At 46.0% G+C, this 20,809-nt stretch overlaps 1 protein-coding gene across 9 annotated transcripts in view; it reads right to left on the bottom strand.

The window, feature by feature from the left end:
• Positions 1–20,809, bottom strand: part of MYO9A (myosin IXA) — a 163,139-nt gene that overhangs the window by 99,396 nt on the left and 42,934 nt on the right. For 8 of the 9 annotated variants that reach the window (XM_048956332.1, XM_048956336.1, XM_048956339.1 and 5 more), the window contains 4 exons: positions 10,772–10,866; positions 6,918–6,980; positions 3,085–3,184; positions 490–546 (listed from right to left, as the gene is read on the bottom strand). In XM_048956332.1, coding sequence (XP_048812289.1) covers positions 490–546; positions 3,085–3,184; positions 6,918–6,980; positions 10,772–10,866 — 315 coding nt within the window. The remainder of the gene's footprint in view (positions 1–489; positions 547–3,084; positions 3,185–6,917; positions 6,981–10,771; positions 10,867–20,809) is intronic. The other variant, XM_048956337.1, reaches the window with a different exon arrangement.

Here is a 20,809-nt window from a genome sequence, read left to right as displayed (position 1 = left end):
CTGATGGGGCAGGTTTGGTTTTGTCTTCTTTTCTCCTGGAAGTTGGACGGCAGATACACTGCTACAACCACAGCGAGCTGATGTGAAACGAGCCAGCTCTTAGTGCTTCCAGATCCTGATTTGCAGTTTTATCAGGCAGCCATTTCAATTTCCACAAAGCTGCTGCCTCACAAATCACTCCGCAGCAGCCAATTTACACAAAACAATCTGTATTGTATATCAAGAAGGAGCTACTATTTGCAAAAAACTAGATGACCATATCCAAACCAAACTGCTGAAGCTTTCCAGACAGAAATAAGCAAAAAAGGATGACGGAAAGGGTATCTGTATTGCCACCAGCTAACACACAAACAACACCAATGCAGGGCAGGGGAGAAGATCAGCAACAGCTTAACATTCATCTCTGCCCATGTCCCAGCGTGCCTCGCCAAAAAGGCAGCAAGAGGAGCAGCCCTGCACAGCCCCGAGGACGCAGGCACTCGTACTGACCGGCTCAGAGTCATAGCAATACTCATCCCAGCTCTGTCTGAGGGGTTTCTTTGTCATCTGAAAGCAAGGCAGACCCACGTAAGTAGCATTCAGACCCAACACGACTCCCACCACCAGCTCTTCAGAAAGGGAAGTGATATTGACCTCCCAGATAAAAGAACTATTATTCTGCATAGTCATTCCTGATCTGTTTTATCAACATGAAGTTAGGTTTATAACTATTTCACATCTGTGATGCTCTGATTTCTCTGTAGTGTTTTCAAGTGGAGGTTTCCCAAGCTCTGAGCTAAATGAATTGAAGCGAATTGGTTGGAAAAACCTTTGCTTTACCTACAGCCAAAGAGCTATTTATGCAGAGTTGCACTGATTTCTGTTTCTGCTCTCAACTTTTGCTCTGGACACACACACATGCTGCAAAACTGTGATTGTTTCACTAAAAAGCACCAGCTTCTCCTGAGTTCCTGTCATTTTCCAGTCAGACAGTGAAGACTTGAGAGGACTCATCCAGGCTCAGGACTCAGAGCTCCTGCAAGGAACACAGCACTGGGGCTGTGGATTCCATTAAAACAAGGATCTGATCCTGCAAATTACTAACTTCAGCATGGATAAATATGAACGTACAGCACAGAAATCATTCAGCGAGTTGCTCGATGACTCCAATCACTGATGGGAGGGGGATGTTCTAAAATAGCCTAGCAGATATTTTAAGAAAATCAGCTTTTAGAAAAAAACTGTTTTTTTTCCAACCTTCTCCCTGCACTTACAATCAACAGAGCATTTTGTTGAAGTACCTGAATAGATTATTCCTCATCTGCAATGCAAAATACACTTTTATTTTGCATAACAATGTGAATTGAGGAACCTGGGAGAAACAAAATAACTCAAGGACCCAGTGGGTCAGTGATGGGGCCTGGCTCAGTATTGCATAGCTTTTAAATTTTAGTGCTTAATTCTAGTTAGATATTTATGTTCACTTCTGGGTTTGTTCTCTTTCCATTTTAAAAGGCTGAGATTTCTCTGGGATGCACTGAAGAAGTTACTGTGAATGCTCAAGCCTCAATTTAGTGCTTTCCCCTTCTATGCTCACAGTTTCTTTCCCCATTCTTCCACTACGACTTTTTTCTTCTTCCTCCTCATTTTCCCTTTTGTCCTTTGCCTACAGGACACGGAAGGCTGTTGCTGCACTGTTAGGAAGCCAGGCAATCACCTCAAGGAGCCACTATTCCATAGCTGTCAGCACTCACTGGCCTACCACAAACACTAAGCGCAGAGAAATGATTATAATCAGAACGCCGAGATGTCATTGCTCTCCATACACTGTGGTCAGGTGAGCCCAGAGTCTGCTTCCATCACCCACTAGATGAACCTCTGCACCCTTCTGTGGCCTACTTGCCTACAGCAGCATAGTTTCATTATTTAATTTAAATATCAATGACCCGAAGCGCTAAGATACTATTAAGTAAAAGGAAAGACTGTAATTAAAGGCAACGTTTGAGGCTAACAGAGAACTATCAGATTGCCCAACAAAATCTGTGCTTGACAAAACGTTCCATTCAAATCATGCTGGCGCTCTGGAGCTGCAGAACTGCAGCACAGATGGTGGGAGGGAGCACAGCACGTTCTGCAACCTCTGTGCTGCTCATGGATGCAGGAGGCACCAAAAGAGCAGAAGCTAAACAGAGCTGAAGCTCCTAGCATGCTCCTCACTTGTGCCAATTTCCCAGTCCTGCTGCAAGTGGGTGGCAGTCATTAATAGCACGCTATATTTTGGCTTTGAAAGCCCACTTTAAACATCTTTAAAGAGCCCTGCGTGATTTACAGAATCTTACAGAGTTAAATTATATTTCTACAAAGACCAAAGGCTGCTTGTGCTGCACAGTGCATGTGAGCTGCTCTCCAACTCGCACGTTAAATTTCTCTTTATGGCTTTTGGCATTTCAGGCCAAGAAAATTGCAATTGCAGTTAAAGTCAACATAGAACTATGCTCCATCTCATCCTACTCCACTGATTTTAATTTTTGGGCAAAAACCTGTAAATTCTCTGTTTACAAGTATCAACACACAGCTGCATCTTAAGCATGAAGCAAATGAGATCTCCTGAAGTATGAACTGAATTGGCACTGATGGTATCTCACACGTTCTGAATCCCCACATTTTCAGTGGTTTCTGTGTTTTCATTTACATTAAACTTTTTTATTGTTAAACGTAAAGGCTCGTGCTGACAGCCAGCCATAAAGAGACACAATTAGGACTACATCCTGAATGGCATCACACATTTTTCTTTTCTTCTTCTCAGCAGCCACACCTTAATGCCTCAACATTCATACAAAGGCAGATCACTACTGTTTCTCCCTTGTTTGGCTTGTGGCTTCTGTTGTCTATCCAACATAACTCCACTTACGGGACAGAAAATGGGCAACACTGATTTTTTTTCATACTAAGAAATGTTCAGGTTGCCAATGCAGACCAATTTACAGTGACAGACTGCTGCCTATAGAGCACTGAAATGACCCATATTTATCACTGCACACACTGATGCTTATCAGTGGTGGAAAAGGCAAGATGTTGCCAGTGCCACCAGTAGAGTAATCCCACCTGGTTGAGGTAATGGTACTCCTCAGGCTGCTTAAGATGAAATGCTGATCTCTCTTCCTCGCTCGCTCCTGCCAGGAGGTAATAAAATACATGGTAGTTCCTGGTGACAAAGAAAAGGATGTTAAACTTGAAAACAAACTGCAGCATTGAGTAGAGAAACACATTGAAGTCTCGTAGTTTCACATTCCAGCCTCCCAGCTCAAACCTGCACGTACACTTTCAGCACATAAACAGGGTTTATCACGTCCACTTCTGGGTTTGTTCTCTTTCCATGGTCCCATGGTTTTTAGCTATTAGGGCAACTTTGAATGCAGTTAGAATTCCAGGGGATGAAACAACAAAATATGAAGCTAAAAAGGACACAAATCTGGAAAAGAGTCACTGAGTCCCGTGTCACCAAAGCCTTCCGAGTGAGAGACAGCTCGGTCTGTCACTGTTCTGCATCGGTCTGATCTCACACTGATGCAGGAGATGAAGACGCCCTGATTTACGAAGCTTTTTTGTGGATTCATCAGATAAATAAAAATTAGGGCCCCGTGCAACAACTAGAGTGCTTAATACTGAGAGTGGTATAGATATGGCCTGAGAGCACTTTGCAGTGATGCAAGAGCTTAAACCAAGTAATGGAAAGCTAGATCCTCTGTATCCACGAATGCAAACCTCCAGGAAGGGATTTCAGGAACTCCTGGCTGACATCGTTGTGTTTTCCTTCAGAAACACATGCAAGGCCTATATACTAATTAGAAAGCTCATTTGCAGTGCAGGATTGTTTACTTTTTAAAAATAATTCATTGCCACTAAAATAAGTAATACATTGGCAGCTGCAGTTCTGTGTGACAGAATAGAAAAACAGCCCCTCCAGGATAATGCAGCTGATAGCCCAGCTGAAATGCCTCCATACCAATGCATGCAGCATGGGAAATAAGCAGGAGGAGATGAAAGCCATACTGCAATTAGGAAACTATGACCTAAGTGCTATCAAGGAAACATGGTGAGACAAATCGTGCAACTGGAATAGTATGATAGAGAGCTGCAAGCTTTGCAGAAGAGATAGGAAGGGGAGGAGGGGCAGGGGAGCTGCTCTCGATGTTAAAAAGTGGATGGACAGCAATGAACTGCCTCTGAAAATGGCCATCATCAGTTTGAGAGTTTACGGGTTGAAATTATGGACCAGATCAATAAAGGACATCTGGTGTTCAGAGTCTATACAGACTGTCAGAACAAGAGGAGCCTGCTGACAAGGCTTCCCTGCTTCAGCTGCAGCAATAGTCACAGTCGCAGGCTCTCATCCTGATGGGGCCTTTCAGCCACCTGGGGATCTGCTGGGAGGGCAACACAGTGAGCTGCTCCAGGGGACTCCTGGAGTCCATCAACAATAAACTCCTGGTTCAGGCATTAGACAGACCGACCAGAGAAGTGATACCAGACCTGGTGCTCACAGGGAAGATCATTACCAACATGGCTGAACAAGGACCTGCCAGTCAGGCTGAGGGACAGGAAGGAAATATACAGGCAGTGCAAGCAGGGATGGCTGGTCTGGAAAGAGTACAGGGATGCTGCTGTGATCAGGGAAAGCCAGTGTGCAGATGGAACTGAACTTGGTGAGGGGTTCTTCACAATCCCAGCTGTGAAAAGGTCTCACGAGAGCAGCGCTGCGGAGAAGGACTCGGTGGCTCTGGTGGATGAAAGCCACAGACGAGGCAGCAGCATCCATTGGGGGCCGGAAAGCCACCGGCATCCTGGGCCGCACCAACAGAGGGGTGGCAGCGGCAGGGAGGGGACCGTCCCCTCTGCTCTGCCCTCGTGAGGCCCCAGCTGCGGTGCTGCGCCCAGGCCTGGGGCCCCCAGCGCAGGAAGGGTGCGGAGCTGCTGGAGCGGGGCAGAGGAGGCACGGAGATGCTGCCAGGGCTGCAGCACCTCTGCTATGGAGACGGCTGAGGAGCTGGGGGTGTTCAGCCTGGGCAAGAGAAGGCTGCGGGGAGACCTCAGTGCGGCCTTCCAGGACTTGAGGGGAGCTTATAAGCTGGAGGAAGACTGACTTTACATGGTCTGATAGTGATAAGGGGGAATGGTTTTAAACTAATAGAGGGGAGATCTAGGTCAGCTATTAGGTGTAAATTCCTTACTCAGGTTGTGCAGGGCTGTGGGTGCCCCATCCCTGGAGGCTCTCACCAGCAGGCTGGATGGGGCCCTGGGCAGCCTGATCTGCTGAGGGCAACCAACCAGCCCACAGCAGGAGGGTTGGAGCTGGAAGGGCTTTAAGGCCCCTTCCAACGGAAGCCATTCTATGGTTCTACAACTCCATGGAAAACCTTCAATTTTTTACTTCTGCTCAAATATTCCAAATACTTGAATAATAAAACTATTCCATGCAATACTCATCTGTTTTGCTTCAAAACAACCATGACATGGGTTTCACACTAACAGCATAGCAGTATTTCTAAAACCAAAACTGTGGTTGATTCCAAGAGGAACCAAGCTTAATTATCACAGCACCTAACAGTGTATTTGTCAAGTATGAGGTAGTCTGTGCCATCTAACTTTGGGAACGCTCCATCAACATTAGAGAAAACTTCTCACACAGCATCTATTCCCAAAAGAGAAACGCAAAAGTGCCAGATATTGAAATACAACAGGTGATGGAAAGTTAGAAGCAGCCAATTTGTTGCACTCAGAATAGTTACCATTGAAGAGGAAATAACAACTAATATTAGGAAGCAACAGTTTGCTTAAATTTGTCATCTGTATAATCTTAGCTTTTTCTAAAAGCCCTTCTGATGTTTTCAAGAGCTGTAAAATAGAATTAAAATATCATATTCTTTCCCAAATTAGATACTAAGTAGTTGACAAGCTGTGTAAGAATACAAATGGTATGGCATTAATCATATAGACAGTGGAAAATATAAGTCAAGGACTGTTAATAAAATAATGACTTCTCTTTTCCCTGGGCACTGCATTCCTCCCTAAACAGGCAGCAAGATGGCAAAAACAGGCTTCTATAGCCAGGCAGTGTCTTAAGAAATAAAATCTGAAGTTAGAGAGACTTCAGTACAAAATTATGAATGAAATACATAAAATTCTATATAATAAAATAATAAAAGCAGTAACAGTAAGAAGTGCAATGAGGAGCATTTTGTTTTTGAGCCTGCAGCTTCTGATGCACCTTCCCCATCACCCAGTGTGCTACCAACTAACCCAGGTGCAGCATCCTCCATCTCCTGGTCATAAAGGAGTAGCAAGTTCCCAAAGATGACCAAACCAGGAGAGTTTGGTGAAGATTCAATGCAGGTCTTGTTGTGAGTTTGTATGATTTTGATTTGTTACAGGCACAAGTTAAGCATTTGATGTGATCAGGACTCCTTTTTTGGGTGTGGAATCTCCAATCATGGAGATGTTAAAATCCATCTAGGCACGGACCTGGGCAACGCTCGAGGAGTCCCTGCTCGAGCAGGGGTCGGATCATACGGCCCCCAGGAGTCCCTTCCAGCCTCAATCATTCTGTGATTCTGTGATACAAGGACTGCTTCTGCCCTTTAAGTCCACACAACATTGAAATGCAGAACATGCCACAGGTGGAGCCTCGCAGCCCATCAGCAGAGCACCCTGCATGCTTGCTTGCTGGTGCAGCGCATCCAAGCAAAGCTGTCAGAGTTTCTGTTTTCCCCTCCAAGCCAACATGGCACACAACGTAAATACAGGCTTTATCTGTGAAGCACGCAGTCAGAAGCACGAAAATCCCCATCCCCCTGCCAGCCCAGGCAGGGACTGGAGCCATCTGTGCTGCACTATCAGCACATCCGGGAGGCAGAACCCAGTGAAACACAGGCACCTACCGTTCGTTGTGCTCCTGGTAGACGAGCCTGGACTTTTCCAGCAGATACTTTTCAACATAAGCTCTGGAAGAAGAAATAAAAGCATTATTCATTGACCCAATATTCAACTTAAATGAACACAGCTTTACTGGGACTTTGCAGTTTTAGTACACCAAAAAAGCTTCAGCCTTGTTTCACTTAGTTATATAAATTTCTTCCTAGGCAGAACAAGCCCAATATTATGTTTGGCTTTTGAGGTTTTTTGGTTTGATACAAAGCCAAAACTAACTTGGATATGAAAAACATGATCTCAGATGAGTTAGCCTATGGGCAGGGAGTGCAGGGGGGAATTTTGACAGAAACTAAGAATCTCTGATACCTATTTAATTCAAAACCAGCAAAATAAAATTGCTTGCAGACTGAGATTTGTGCACAAACCCTCCTTCAACCAGAAACGCATCTGGGTGCACAAGTTTGCAAGCTAAGATTTAGCCATGGATTCCATGCCCAAATTATCACCCCCTCTTCTCCAGCAGCCACTTTGCTACAAAAGCTTTGGGTTATTAACTTGTGGATATGGTCAAAACCCAGAGAACTGCAGAAGCTTCTTACTGGCGTTGACATTTTATCCTAACAGCTCCCCGACGAGTTAATTTCATGTATATATTAATGACTTCACTAGCTAAAACAAGCTTTGACATGATTGTTGCTGTTGTTTTTTTGTTGTTTTTTTTTTCTTCCATTCAGTGCTAACCAGTAATGATAGGGACATGGAAGCTAGAGCTATAATTGCCAATGTTGATGATGTAACTCGACACACAGAGGCAGAGGCTGGGCCTTTCCAGCCACCGACCCACAGTGATGTGGCACTGACAGCAGCCACGTGCGAGCTGCACCCCCAAGGAGCTCTGGATGCGATGGGACAGCATGGTGCCCAGCATAACCCTCAGATGGCAGACAGAGCCAGGCATTATCCAGGAGCAATTCTCCTGGGGGCAATTCTCAGCGATTCTCCTCTACCTTCACCAAAAAATAACCAACCTGGCCGTGCCCGCAGGGTTTTGGGCTGACTCTTGGGGCAGTGCTTAGGAGAGGCTGCAGGAACTGGCACATCCACACACCTCAAGCCTCCCCTGCTGCACAGGAGGAGTAAAGAAAGGCAGGCGGGCTGCAGCAAGCACCATTATCCCGGCACGTGATGTGCACCAGGAAGTTCTTTTATTTATTCCCTGTGAGGAAGCCGAGGACAGCTATGGATATTCCTCTCTGTCTAACCTTAAGTTCCTGTTTTACCAACTTCCCAAGCCAAGGCACAAAGCTCCCTGAAGACTCAATGAAGAGATGGGGCAGTGAGTGAGGCACCAGCACAGCCTGGGTCCCGGCACAGCACTGGGCAGCAGCTTGGCACACAGCTGCAGGACAACCTAGATCTAGTCGACCACGCTTGACACATAATCCCTTCCCCTGTGATTTCTGCTCTTATTATAGACCCAAAAAACTCAGTTGCATGCAATAATTTAGGTTGGAAAGGTCCTCTGGAGGTCATCTGGCCCAACCCACTACTTAGAGCAGGGTAGATGTAAGGAAAACGCTGCTCTAGCAGGATGTTCTTTGCTTAGTGAGAAGGTGATAAATGAATATAAGTATGTTCCCTGTTCTAATAGGACAGTGAAAAGGAAAACAAATTGAAATATAAAAAAGTAAACACCCCCAAATGTTCTCTTTCTATTTACTGGTGTCAATTATGTAGAAACTACCTTATTATTACCCACAGTCTTAACAGTAAAGAAACGTTGAGAGTACCTCATGCAAAGTACTCACTTAATCACGCTACAGAACCTGTCCCTGGTATACCAGCCAATATCATCAAAACCTTGAGCATGGATTTCACATACAAATCCCACCATGCAAAATACCCACCATCCTCACAGTACCTGTGACACAGCCCCGTGCTGCTGCACAAATGTAACATTATGGCAGTGCACTGTTGCTTTTAATTAAAATCTCTCCCATCTGGCTCTTCTGCAATTTTAAGGAGCACGTAAGATGTGGAAGCTTTTGATCATCTTAGGAGGACTCAACGTGTTGCAAAGCCCTTCCTCCACTGCTCACTTATCTCTGAACAGGACATAATAAATTCATAAAGCCTTATGGGAATGCACTTAAATGAAGCCTTTGCTCATACTCCACTGATTTCCAACATATCTTCAAAGCCTTCATTTCGTGGGGTGGGGTTGGCTGCTCCTAAATCTCTTGGCTATTACACCTCTTAAGCTGAAATTCGCTTTGAGTTTGGGTCATTATCTGCATACAGTCAGTAACCAAATACCCAACTGCTATTTTCAGCCCACGAACGGAACAAAATTCTGATCCGAGCCTGCAAATTATACTTTACATTAACCAAGAAAATCATATGCACAAAATGGGGACGTAACCGATTTGAACGGGCTTAAAAAAACAAAGTGTGCTTAAAAGCTACGCTAAATGTAAAAATAAAAATTAAAAAGAAAAGACAAATCACAGAACTTGTGATCTTCCTTGTAAGACAATGGAGAATAAAACCTCACTCTGGTATGCAGGGAACAGCTGAGTTATTTTTGTAATGTCTTCTCACTGTGGCTGGGGCCGTGCACACTCTCGTCCCATCGCGTAACGAAGACCAAAGAAATGAGTTTGTTAAAGAAAAAATATCTCTCATGTTCAGAACCACTGCACACAAATGCAACGTTATTTACAGGTAAGTGCCAATAAACCATAAAGGGCACTATCACAGAGCTGGCCAGCACGTCAAGGTAACAGGCTGTTAGGGCATCTGCTGGATTCTATCACCCTGTGTTTAAGTAGGTATGAAAAAAGAAGAGAAGCTTATCCTTTTAAAAGAACTATTCACCAGAATTAATAATAGAAGGGGGAAAAAAAAAAAGAGCAGCAGATAAAAGTTGGATGAAAAAACAGCTGCCTGACTGCAAAGAACGCAGAGTACCCAGGCTCATTTGAAAAATTAATGGCACCCATTTGTGCCATACTGTTCTGGTGGAAAATAGGGAAGGAAAAATGTAAAAGCAATTCTCTAAATTAACAACAAAGTCCCAGCAAGAGATCTCTTAGCTAGCTGCAGAAATTATAAGCCCCTGGAATGCCACTCTACTCTCTGCTTTTCCAGATGAGCTAATTACCCAGCCAAAAAGCAGGGTTAAGGTAGCCCTGCTCCCTTCGGGCTGGTGTGAGACACTGGGCTGTGGCATGACATCATCTGAAGAATCCCAAGAGAAATCCAGGTCCAGATGTGTCCCCCAGAAGCCTTCACCCAGCTGTGGCCATCACCAGGAGGAGCTCACCACGAGCTGTGGAAGCAGGCAGTGAGGCTGGAAACAGACCCTGTGGCAGCAGAGCGGAGACAAGTGCCTCCTAACAGCAGCCTGGGGCACAGGGTGCCCTAAGTGGTCAAGGGCTGGCTTCAAGAGACACTTCAGGGTATGGATGGAAGCGTATGAGGAACCAGACAGCAGTGCTAAATCATCTGGCTCCATCTTCTCTGTAACAGCTACCAGGCATCTGCAAAATTAAATCCCCTTTGGCTTTCTATTTCTGAGTCTGAGCAAAGCCAGCCTGCAGGCCTCTCTGTGCCCATCGCACACTCTGGCCCCGTGACCCATCCTCACGGCCCTAAAACATTGCCCTTGCTTGCTCTCTTAAGAGGAAAAAATCACATTTTGGCTTAATTATAAAGTTGACGTTATGATTAATGAGAACTGAACTGGCTTAAATCCATTCTCAGGTGTATCCAGGCTTTGATGTGCAGCGCAGATAAACCAACCTTTGCATAACATTTACATACAGTAAAAATGCAGGCTGTGGATCCCACTGCCACTCACCCTCGCACAGTGCCCGTCTCCTGGTAGTTCACTTGGATAAACTTGCCAAAACGACTCGAGTTGTTGTTATGTGCTGTCTTTGCATTTCCAAAAGCCTGTGAAGAGAATGAGACAGCATCACTGCATCTGAAAAGCTGCCACTTCTCCTTATGGACGACATCACTACCAACGCACCTCCGGGGTTTTGCTACTGCTGTAATATGGTAAGAAATTAATAAAAAACACAGGGAGTTGAATGAGCTACAGAATAACAGGATGAGCTTCTGGGGACCACGTTCACTTTCAGTTTAGGATTCAGAAAGGTTAGACAAACACTGCTGAAAAGTGAAGCGTCAGCTACACGAGAAATTTAATATTTGACGTTATTACATTCTGCGTTAAGGCTACACTTTATTATTTAAATGGATATAAAAGTATACTGCTCCAACAAGACTAACTTCTAATGAGCTCGCTGCTTTTTAATTACATATGGAATTAGGGGAAAAACACTTTGAAGGCTACCCAGGTTTTAGACAATGTCACGCATCGTGCAGACATAACCCATAGGATCTTCAGTATTTCAGACACCATCATTTCAATTTGTCGCTGATGCTTTCCCAAATCTAAATGCTTTAAGGCTTTACAATGCAAAGCTTTCATTAAAACTCCACCTTACTGAGCCATCTAATGCAGAGAGCCATCCCTGAGCACAACCACCACTGGGAACCTTTAAGAGCTGCATCTCAAAGCAGCTTAATTGAAAACTGGTGTTTGCAACTGTGCCTAAATCACTTCAGTAGTCTGGCTCATGGTGACTGAAACGGCCCAGCTGCCAGGTACAATTAATGCTTCATTTATTACACCTGTTTTGGTAATTGTTCCCCTTTACTTCTAAGCCAAACGTACTTAAGGCAATTATACACAGGGTAATTTCTAGGAGCTGTGTCTGTACGTTGAATCACAATTACAAATACATTTTGTGCTAAGGCTCAATATTAGGGTTCAGCCCAGAGCTCCCAACAGATTTATTTCCCACTCAGCTATTTATTGGAAAAGATTAAAAGGGCTTTACATCTATAATCCCCGACTTCTCAAATGACCTTTGCAGGTTTTACTTTGCAACTAAAACCCCAAAAATAGGCCAAGTGAGAGGAAATCCTTCTGAAAGGCACTCGATGCCATCAGCCCTGCATCCACGCAATGCTCCCGTTCCCAGCAGCTGGATGAGCACCCAGCCTTCCCACCAGTGGGATGCAGCACAGCTCGGGCCCATGGAGCAGCCAGGTCTCAAGCATCCCTCATCACACGCAGTGTTACATCCCAAACCGAAGGCTTGCTAACAGAATAACGATGGAATTTCCCCCTCGTTTGAAGGCAGGGATTTGTTTTGGCTCAAGCTGTTGCATATGAATTTCCACCAGTTGACTAAAACAAGTTCTGCAACGGCAGAAACCTGCCAAACGAGCAGCTGATGCTCAGGCTTGCAGAGAGGCTGATTCCACACAGGAAACTAATAAGCCTTCCCATACGTGGGCTTCCAAGCTTTGCAGGTTACACACACTTAAGTTTTCTGCCTTTTCCCCAAAAATCACCTGCGCACACAGGAGCTTTTCCCCAGCATCCTCACCATCACCCTGTGCTCAGCTCTTTGTGAACAAAATCACATCCCGGTGCTTAAATCCCAGGCATTCACTTTCCCCAAACAAGCATTTTCACATGATAGTACTATTTCAGCATTACCAGAAGATCCACCTGTCCCCTTCCAGCTGTTTCACCCAAGCAGCCCAGCGAGCGCCTGCCTCCTTCCTGAGGTGCTGCATGGGGAGCCGAACCACAAAACCCTTCTGAAGTCACGTTGGACATCAACACGTTCCTTGGCCCCTTGCATCCCAGCAGGAAGGTTTCACCTGTTTCTCTTTGTGCAGGGTGAAACATTTTGAATGTGGTGTGGGGAACTGCACCAGTCCTCCTCGTTTATCTCCCCATTACCCCCATTGTGAGGAACGAGCTCTGTGGCTTTTTGTCCATCCATGTGTCAGACCACGCTACACGCTGCAGTATGAACGCCCACAGAACTCACAGCCCGTAATATCACTCTTTCAGTCGTTTTCTTTATTGCTCACATAAATGAGAAAGCTCTCTGCCTTGTGAAAGCTGCTTTCTCTATGGCGCAGGCATGCCGGCGAAGGGCCAGAAGTATGTGAAGGCATGTCTGGTGTTTAACTTGACACAACCTCATGCATTTTTGTTTGGCTCGCCACGTTCCTTTAACAGAACTATCAAGCTATATTAAAAAAAAAGTGCTATTAATTCGATTTATGCATGTCTAATCTACATATCTGCAACGGCAGGGCAGAACATTCTACTTCAGCTTAGGAAACCACAGAATGAGTTACAACTGCCGCGCTGAAATTACGCTCTGTTCGCATCACTCCACTTCTCGAAGCCGTTGATTCCAGCACAGAGCGGAAAAACTCAGTAACAGCATTCCTGAAATTCTTGGGGAGACCAAAGCTTGTACTGGCTGGGGCTCAAGGCTTGGAAGGAAACGAGCTCAATGCGCTCCTGTGTGCGAGCGGAGCACCCGCCTGCCCATCCAACGGCTCGGCACAGGCAGACCTGGACCCGGAGCCTCCTACAGCACTTCTGCACAAAGAGATGCCTATCATGGGAGCCGAGCGTTCGCACCGCAACTGAATTTGCCAGGTGATGCCGACAGCAACGGTGCTCAGAAATGAGCCGTGTTCCCAAAACCGTGCAGCTTCCTTCGACTGAATCTTAACACCTCCAGTTCAGCCATCATCTGCTCCATCGCCTGCAGGAATGCTCGCTTCATGCTCATTCGTGGGGCCCAGGAGGCAGGAAAAATAAAAGCGAGTGTGCTTGTGGCTGAAAAGCTCACCTTCCTCCTCTCCTGATGAGGCCAGCACTTTGGTCTCTTCATTCTGGATTCAATATCAGCACAATCTGGAATGGCTATTACAACTGCTGTAAGGATCATCTCCACGACTTCTCTCAAATAAATTCATTTTCTAATCCTTGCATCTAGGAAAACGCCACCCTGGGGCTGGCAGCAAGCCCAGAGGTTGAAGTCACCTGCATTCAGGCTATGGAGGAGAAATGGCTCAGTAGCAGCCAAAGATTGCCGTGTTCTGTGGGCTGCTGGGAACTCATGCAATGCAGCAACTCCTGAGAGACTGGGACAGGAATTCACAAATAAAGAGGAACAAAAAGATGAACTTGCACAAGTCTATTTGCCATCAGAAAGCCGCAACAAAGGCCAGGGCCAGAAGGAAGGACAGGACACAACCAGCATAACACTGGGGACACACACTCCAAAGAGGTCCTGAATTTGCATCCATAAAACCTAATTAAAAATCCTGACAGGACAAAGACTCCGCCTACAATTAAAAATAATGATTAATATTGAGCTTGCTAACCTGTGACAATGGCTATTGAGCACAACAAAACAAGCACATCGCCACAGAAAATGATTAATAGCAGAAAGTTCCCTTTTTAAAGCCAAACATGTTTTTCTTCCAGGCAGGAAAGTACAGCCCATAGGAAAACAACAGCACCTTCACATTTCATCCTGCTGGTAATGTTCGTGTCTTTCTGTGACCTCCACACAGAGCATCGTGGGCTTTTTAAGCTGGTCCATGCAGTTAAGAACTCCAAGCTGCATCTTGAAACACGAGGTGGATGTCAGAGGTGAATTTTGCTGGCTTTTGTTCCACCTGCAATTAATTTCACAGCATTCAACCTGTCAGGAACCTACCTTTTTTAAAAAATGCACTGAATCATGACCAGAACGTGATCATTTCATCACCTAAAATGCACCTGGAGGACAGGAGTTAGAGCTTCCCTAAATTCCTTCTCACTAACCTTGCCATGTGAGGCACTATGCCCTCCTGACCATACCTGGCTGCAGAGCACAGCCCCTCAACCCCCTCCAAACCTCCCCAAGTTCAGCTTCCATAACCTGCATGCAGCAGGGCAGGGTGCTTAAAAAAGCACCGACAAGTATGAGCCACAATTTGCATTTCTGCAACGTACAATAGGATCTGCATTTATGATACGTCCACCTTGCAAGGTGCCGTTCTGCATGGCCAACAACAGCTCCACACGTCTGGTTTGCAGCAATGAAACACCAGGTCAGGCACTGACACCTCACTCTAATTCTTCCCATGGTGGCTCAATGTTTCATGAGCACTAATGAAACCATTTATGCTTTTTACAGTAACAGCACAAACCACCAGATATTTACAGTGCATGTGCTGCGATGCCTGGGCACAGCTTTTGCAAAGAACAGACCTGCAGCACGGAGCAGAGCCACCAGCTCAGATCTGCTGCACCTCTGCTTCAAACCCCAGAGGTGCTGCAGCAGCTTTGTCTATTATGAGAAAATACATTTTCCCTCCTTGCCACGCAAGCAGACTGCTGCAGGAAGAAGAAACGAAGAGCACAGCTCCCTGCCAGCCCTGCAGAAGCCATCTGCTCAGTGCCAGCCATTGGATCCAGCATGGAAATGCAGCTCTGTACCATGAGGAGGGGGCCGGTTCCTTCCTCGGCACAGGAGCCTGTGAGCTTAAAGGCACCAGATCTGTACTCAGTTTTGGGCTCCTTGGGACAGGGGAGGACCTGTGAGGAGACAGGTCTGCTGGGATATGGCCACTGATACGTATGGTCCTGGAATCCATGCTCCTGCATTAAAATAAAGGAAGATTACTTAAAATGTAATGAAAGCACTCTCTTGGAGAACGTTTTGGCGTCAATGTAATTGAATAAAAGAAGTTCCAGTGTGTGTGAAGGAGCTTTCAAGAATACCACTGAGCACAGCAAGATGTTCTAAACAGGAGTCATTTCAATGCACAGTTTGAGGGGAGATTTCAAGTTCTGCTGATGCAGGGGCTACATGAGAAATTGGATTTAATGCCATTAGTGGCATCATTACTGGCAAACGCTCCAACTTTGGCAGCATACTCTTTCTTTTCCAGGTATGCACTTGGGAAAAGGACCAAGAAATTACCACTACGATGCAACAAAATGACTTCAATGTGAGCTTCACAGGACTTTGTAATGTGGATGGAAACAGAAAACAAACACAGAAAATACGAGTCACGTTGTTCAGAGGAGACTTTCCCCTCTCTCCATGCAATGTGAGTATCCCAATTAGAATCACTGAATCATTCAGATTGGAAAGACCTCTCAGACCACCAAGTCCAACCATAATAATAAATAGGAATAGCAGAATAAACAAAGCAGCAAGCCACAAAACACAAACACTTGGTATGAACTTAAAGTGACCGTCCAGCAGCCTGTGTTACGGATGGCACCATCAGCCACACCGTGATTTCCCCACTTTGCAAAACCTTCTTCACAAACCAAGCTTAAGCACCACAAACAGCTGACTCTACATCTGAAGCTTCTCTATAGTGGCAAGAGGCAGCAGCAGTGTGTGTCAGGATGGCAGCTGGTTTCTTTTATGAAGGCCAATGAGGCCTCGCTGCACGTAACGCAGTGCTCGCTTCCCTGGGCTGAGGGCAGGATGACACATGCGGTGCCGAAGCCACCATTGCTGGTGGAGTTACACAAGAATGGAAACACTCACAAGTCCTGAACCTCACAATTACTTTCATGCAAGCCAGAGCCCCATCCACTTCTCTCCATCCACAGCCCCTACCGTCAGGAGTGGCCATGGCCATGCACGCGCCCCATGGCCACCCGCCAGCCCCAGGGCGGCCTCTCCACATTTTCCCCTTTGTTTTTGTTTTTTGTAACGATTCCACAAGGGCCATAAACATTTAGAAGCCAGTTTCAGCTTCACACTGCATGCTTGGACAGCCCTGACAGCACTGCAAACTGAAGCACTCCCCTGCTCCATCCCTGACAAAAAGTTTTCCTGCAGTTTGTCACCAAAATCGGTGCCACAAACTCAGAAAGCATCCCCAGTGTCGAGCCTCCCATCTGGAAGCTCTTAGCAGAGCCACGGGGTCACGATGTATATTTTACACACATATTTTCGTGATTTTCCCAGGAGAAATATGTGTAATGAATAAAAACACAAACACGTTAGCAGCAACAAAAACATACCACTGTAATCTGAAACGCAGCCTGGCTTCTGCGCGTGTTATCCTTCCTTCTGGATCCCGGCTACTCTCTGCTAGCTCAGACCAAAACAATACACATAATACAACAGAAAACTGTCAGAGCTCTTCTGTTGAGTTGGCACGGTCAAAAAAAAGAATCACACTGTGCCATGTAAAATCCTACTGCGTGAGGAAAGATGAGGTGGAGCTCGGAGGTGCAAGACTTCACCTCTTCCCTGATCTTCTGATGGGCTACAGAAATAAGCTGCAACTCCTCAAGGAGATGCCAATATTTCAAGAGTGTTTGTGCCATGAATTTGGTGCACCATGCCCAGGAGGACGGCTTGCTCACACGGCAGCAGCTGGGTGGGCTGTGCTTCCAACATCCTGTGGGTTGGAGGCAGCTCCCAACACCCAGCCAGCAGCAAAAGCACCTTTTCTCCTCCTGCAGCACCCACAATGGACGACGACCTTTTCTCTAACGTGTTGCAGAGAATTATAATTGGCTCATCTGCAGCAGGAGTATTTATTTGATAAGCAGCTGGAAAACCAAGGCTGGCGCTGGCTGCTGGCAGGCAGCAAGAGGGAAGCTCAGAGATCAATATGCTTTTATTGACCAAAGCTGGACAGCTTGTTTGTCTGACCAGAGCACGCAACTGCTTAAAAACATATTTTTATGTGTTAAGCACAGCAAAATCCTATTTTCCATTTTCCAGCTGGAGCATTTTTGAAGCTGTGATGGAGATATTTTCTATAAGAAGGACAAGTTGGTGAGCGTGGGGTACGTGTGACCCCACAGCACTCGTGATCTGCACAGGCAGATCAGGCACGGCGCAGTGCGGAGCAGCCGCTGCCCCGGGGCGTGCTGCAGGACAGGCTGCCGTCCACAGTGCCTCAAAATGGAGCAGCAGCTCTCACTGCACAGTGCCTCCAACACAGTGCCAGTATTTCTGAGTTTAAAAAAAAAAAAAATCAGCTGAAAAAAAGAGAGCCCTGAATGAATCAACCTAAAGGAAGCGTGGTGAGATTCTGCACTCCAGCTTTGTGGTATGCAACAAATGCAAAAATAGTGCTGATATTTTTCTGTCACCCACTGTTTTCTTAGCTAGCCTTTGCTAAAAGCTGAGTGTTTGAACACCACTTGCAACACTCCAGACTCCAAGCTTTACAGTTACAGGAGCCAACCAAAGGTAAAGCAGCACGGTCTCGTGATTTAGAACCGGATTTGTGAGCCCCTGACCCTCCTTTTGGGTTGGAATCATTTCCTAAATTGTGCAGTAAAGGAAGATGCTCCCAAGTTCCTATTACTGCACAAATTAAACAATCCCCATCTGCAGGGAGCTGGGAGGAGACACCATGTCCTCAAGGATGCCTAAAATCTGCAGTGTAAATGAAGTCTCCAAAGGCAGTTAATAGCACGTATGTTTGCAATCTCAAGTCTTCATACAGAACGGCTTTTACTCATATTGGGGAACACGAGATCCTCAGAAAAACCAGCTGTGTTATGGACAGCCAGACCACAACTCGCTCAGGGTGAGTGATGCCGCTGCTTGCTGCACTGGGAGCCATGCAGTTGAACTCTGCTGCAGCACTGCCTGACAGCACAAGAAAAGAGGAAGATGCACTGGGAAATTCATGGGGATGCTGCTTGTCTTTATCAGTGACCAACAGTCACGGCAGATCTTGTCTACCAAACAATTCTGTGCAAATAAGCAATGCCATTACAGAGACTTCACTTGGGGACGCATTCACCAAATCCTCTCCGTCCTCACTGCGCTGTGGATTCCAGCAGGCCGATGCTGCATGCAGAGTTTGTGTAATCCACTTTGTTTAACTGCCATCATGCTACCTGACAAACCCAGCCTGCTTCCCATCCAAAAGACACCTGAAGGCCTCCATCTGTGTGATACACAAACCTCCAGCACACACAGCTCGCTCACCCTGCAGGAACCTGCAAGCTCTGCACCCCCAACACACAGCGACGCCTTTCTTTGTTCAGGCCCTGAAGAACCACTACCATGTGCTGAAGCTCTGCAGCAATTCTTCTGTAGCAAAGCCTATGGAAAGCGAGGGAAATCACAGCCTGATATCACTGCTGCAGTAGCTGAGATGAGGTAAGATAGAGGTGAGGCCAATAGGTAAAAATACCATTGCCTGCCATTAGAATAGCAGGAAAACTGAGTAGGCTGTTGGGTATGTGTGCATTCTGCCAGCCTGCAAACCTCAAAGCTCCTGTGCACACGCAAAGTATTTTTTCCTCTGTGTAGCAAGAGAAACACCTGTGGAATCCAACTGGAGAAAAGGACCTCGGCCAGCACAGCACAGGAATGGCAAAACTCAGCACTCCCTGCGCTGAGCTCCAATCGTGCAATTTACACCCTGCATAACACCACATTTTGCTCTGTTATTTGGAAGTGGGCAGCTACATAGCACGTACATACCACATCGAAATAAAGAGTGGGCCGCAGTTAATTATGCTTACTTGGTGAAAAATGAACTACAAACCGGCATTTGCAAGGAAAGGAGAGGATGGCACTCCATGGGAACGCTGCTTCAGCTTTACAAAACAAAGACACCATTAGTGGGAGCTAATGGGGGCTTGGCTTGCATCTTTTGTCTTTGAAGACAGTGTATTAAAAGCATTTCTTTATTGATTTTAATCAGCAAGCAAAATACTATATTAAACAATTAAACTCGTGCAAAAACAGGGCTTCTCCTCAGCACAGTTCTGCCTGCAGTTGGAGAGGAAGAGGAATGGCAAAGGAAGCTAAAAAATGACAGAAAGGAAAAGCACAGAAAGAAACCTTTCTTTCAGTTAAGCGGGCACGGCTCAGCCTTCCTCCTCTTGTTTATGCCCACCGGGCAGAACACAGCACGACTGTCCTACCTCGCGCTGGCCTGGTTTCAGCTTCAGGAATGCTTTGGTTGTTCGGCCCCTGGCATCAGATCCACAAGGCTTTTACTCTGCCAGTCCTTTTTCTGCTGTTTCTTCCCCGTCTGACCCTTTGAATGCCATCCATGCACGCAGGATCTACTGACAATTCATCAGCTGTCTAGACTGACGTCGCCGTAATAATTAAAACCAAGGTGGAAATTGAAACAAGGCATGGAAAAATTCCCACAAATGGGACCAAAAAGGGGGAAAAGGACAGAATGAATGCTGGAGGGCTGCATGTAGCTCAAACTGCTGTGTGAAGATAAGTGCTGAGCAATAGCATCACCATAAGACAATCCCAGCACTGCTGCGCCCGGCACCTGGAGACATGTTCTGCATGGGACTGAAATCCCAAATGGGCCCGAAAGCAAAGCACACGTAAACACGCTGCAGAAAATGAAGAAGCATCAAATCCAATGCTCTGAAGCCTAAAATGGTCAGACCATGGCACCACAAGATGAGGAGTGCCAGTGGGGAACCAAGGGCTCTCATCAGTAACACTGCCAAGCACATGACAACACCAAATACACAGCAGTATTCTTCTCCAACTTGAGAGATGCAGTAACATGCCGTGTTTCAGAGTCATTGCTTTGCTTCCTTTTTTTTTTTATTTTAATCTTTTCCCCATTCTATTTGCCTCTGTCCTTTCCAAACCATCAAACACAGCCACCTCTGCTCAGAAAGCCCTTTGCTTGAGACGTAACGGCCAGGTAGGAGAACCCACACAAACAAAACCCCACGCTGTGTGTTTCCTCAGTGCACTAGGGAACCCCTGCCAAAAGTAAAAAGAAGCTCTCTATATAGGAGATCACATTTATAAGTGCATTTATAAGCTATTGCATACTTAAGTGGGTTGGGGAGCACCAAAAAACAAATGCAACAACATCATCTCCTCTAAGAGGCAGAAGCAGACACTGACATCTCTACCAACCCACCCAAGTGCAAACTCCCCACAACCTCCCAACCCAGCCCAAAACAGAAAGGGATTGGGCCACTGCTCAGTTCAGCCAAAAGGGGCAAAAGCAAACCCAAGAA

This window comes from Lagopus muta, chromosome 10 (assembly GCF_023343835.1).
Source record: "Lagopus muta isolate bLagMut1 chromosome 10, bLagMut1 primary, whole genome shotgun sequence".
Classification (NCBI taxonomy): Eukaryota; Metazoa; Chordata; class Aves; order Galliformes; family Phasianidae; genus Lagopus; species Lagopus muta.
This window is presented reverse-complemented; position numbering and strand designations above follow the sequence as displayed.